General features: G+C 34.5%; 1 protein-coding gene across 1 annotated transcript; it reads right to left on the bottom strand.

Moving 5' to 3' along the window:
• Positions 1-484: 484 nt before the first annotated feature.
• LOC125855226 (uncharacterized) lies at positions 485-2,731 on the bottom strand. Its single transcript, XM_049534924.1, has one exon. The coding sequence runs from the start codon at positions 2,238-2,240 to the stop codon at positions 852-854; it is 1,389 nt and encodes a 462-aa protein (XP_049390881.1). The 5' UTR covers positions 2,241-2,731; the 3' UTR covers positions 485-851.
• Between the last annotated feature and the right edge of the window lie 285 nt (positions 2,732-3,016).

The raw sequence follows: 3,016 nt of genomic DNA, 5'->3' as shown, positions 1-3,016 counted from the left end.
ATAAAATAGAGCTGTAATAATAAAATAAAATAAAAAGGCAACACCAAAGATATTTCAATAAATTATAATATTTCAAAGATTTGTTGTCACTATGTGAAACGGATTCTACACAAATAAAAAGAGAACTGTTGCTAAACTGTAGAATAGTCTACGTGGGAAATTTGACTGGAAAAAAATGTATCCTGACAGTTCAACAACATTAATCTTTTTTTAAAAAAAAACTCTAGAAAATCAAATTCGTAGTAATTACTTTTAACTTTTTTCTCAATATAATTATAGTTCTTTCTCTAGCGTAGTTTATGAACTATTATAAAAAAAAAAAGCGAGAGTTTATCCTATGCACGCACATCACGGTTGAGAGAGAATAGAAGGTACGAGGAACATCAAAGATATATGTAAAAAAGTTATGGATGGTAAAAGAGGAATGACTATTCAGAGTAAAATGTAGTAAAAGAAAAAAACAGAAACTCAAAGTAAAGAGCATTTTACTATTCCAATAAAAACCAATATTGACAAGAAAACAAGGAAAATGAACAAAAGAACTTCTCTCCATCATTCATAATTATATTTGTATTCCATCTCCCTAGCTAATCTAAAACTAATCTTTCAAGTATTTGATTAGCCATATAATCAAGTACTTCAAGAAATTAAACCAATCCCCATACCCCATATTATTATCTACAGTACACTTGATGAAATTAAACTAAAGTTCTTTGTTTTTTTTTTGGAAAATCATGATTTAGAAAACATGATGGTAAGCTAGCACTAATTACTAAATCTCTCTCTTTTTTTTTCCTCTTCATTGTTGTTATGATCACATAATCATGACTTCAATTATAATCTTCTTTTTTCTAATCTGTAGAAAGAAGCCATGATTCCACCATACCTTCAACACCCTTGGTTGCAGCTACTGTTTCCTGCACCTTATCACCATGAAAATTTGTTGCAACCACTGTTTCCTGCAAATTATCGCCATGAAAATTTGTTGCATTGACTGTTTCCTGCACCTTATTGCCATGAAAATTTGTTGCATTGATAGTGTTGTCGTTGATGGACGATGCTGTTGCTGCTTGTTCTTCAGAAATCAGATTGGGAAGCTCAGTCAGAAGATGTCCATGCTGGGCGCTGCTGTTCATACTTGATGGCATTTGGAATTGCGAGATGTTATTTGATGGCATTTGGAATTGAGAGATGTTATTTGATGGCATTTGGAATTGTTGTTGTTGTTGTTTCAACCCAAATGGGTATTTTTGAGAACATTGAAGAAGTGATGTGAAGATTGAGTTGTGTTGAATTGAATTGAAATTATTAGAGCCTTGTGCGACAGAATTGGCAACTCCGGTGGAAAGTTGATAGTTAATAGCAGAATTAGTAGCACTAGTAGTTGTTGATGAAGCAGAAGCAATGTTGATAGGTAAACGATTCAACACTAATGGTGAGAATGATGAAGAAGGAGAAAGATAGGGTGGTGGTGGCTGATGGAACGGCCTCGGTAGATAATTAGACGATGGTTGTGAAATGAAGAAATTAGGATTGTTATTAGCGATAGCAGGAGGAGGAGGAGGAGGAGGAACAGATCTTACAGCAGAATTAGGCGCAGAAGCAAATACATCAAATCTGTTTCTAATAGGGAAATAGGAAGGAGTAGTAAAAGGTGGTCCAGGAATCCCTGTAAATTCTTGAACCATAGCTCTGAAATTAGTTGTATCTGTTGTCAACACAGTAGTTGGTGCCTTCCTCGAAGCTCTCGATCTTTTCTTCGTATTCCGTGCCTGTGGTTGATCCGCTGCAGCTGAACCTGCCGGCTGCTCGGTAATAGTAGTAGCACTCACATTTCCACCAACGGCATGGTGTTCTTCTGATCTAGATGGGAAAGAAATACTACCAGTAGTAGTATCAAAGGATAACGAATTATTAAAATCCGATGATGGTAATAACATCGGGTTGTTGGGTTGATCGGTTCTTATCCTTTTACTGTTCCAATGGAATTCGAGATCGTAAATTGAATTTTGGGTGGTTGTGTGGTTCTGTGACGGAGGTGGTAGTGGTGGTGGTTGGGGGCGGGATATGGGGTCGAAAAGGTTGATAAAAGGGTCAAACATGGAGGAATTTTGTGTGTGAAAAGCTGTAGAAAAAGATTGAGAAGCAGCACGTGAATCGTACTCTTCATCACCAACACCACCACCAACACCACCAGTACTTGATGACTGCAGACTAGCACTGTTATTTCCAGAATCCATTAATTTTTTTAATTTTTTTTTTTTTTTTTGCTTTAAACAGCTCAGATAACAAATGGAATAAAGCAAGAAGAAGAAAGGACAGAGATATGGAGAGAGAGAAAAAGAGATTTCTATTTGTTGGTTTTAGTGCACTTACTGCAAAAAACACCACCTCACTAAAAATGGAACACAATCAGAGAGAGATATATGACTTCAAATCTCTGCACAAAAGAAGAAGAAGATGATGATAGCAGCAGTACTCCTTTTCCCCATGCTTCTTGTCTCTGATCCACAACAACACAAGAGATGAACACAAAAAGTTAAAAATTCATCATGACAACCATATATCTATTTTTATTTAGGGTTTTCATCAAATTTGAGAAGAAGAAAAAAAGAGAGAAATGAAGGAGGAGAAGAAAAGAAAAAAGAAGAAAGAGAGGCGGCTTTAGAGAAGATATCTCAAAATTTTGCACTCAAAAGTAGAGTGGGGTATAGCCATGAGAGGCGCTCTACTTGAAAGGGACTACTACAACTTCTTTTTTCTTTTTTTTTTTGAGTGTGTTTTGATTTACAGTGTGAAAGGTTTTATATTGCTTTAAAAGAAATCCAGTCAATAAAAGATTTATTATCATTGCTTAAAGAGGCAAATTGGAGTAAATGAAGTTATTGTTTGGATGAGATTATATTGAATGTTTTTATTTGACTAAATCTAATTTTTAAAATAAGTGTTTAAATATTCGTTTTTAAAATTAAAATAATAAAATAAATCAAATTACACAAGTTATAAGTTTTTCGTT

This window comes from Solanum stenotomum, chromosome 2, assembly GCF_019186545.1.
Source record: "Solanum stenotomum isolate F172 chromosome 2, ASM1918654v1, whole genome shotgun sequence".
Lineage (NCBI taxonomy): Eukaryota > Viridiplantae > Streptophyta > Magnoliopsida > Solanales > Solanaceae > Solanum > Solanum stenotomum.
The sequence above is the reverse complement of the archived record's forward strand: the minus strand, read 5'-3'. Positions and strand labels throughout refer to the sequence as shown.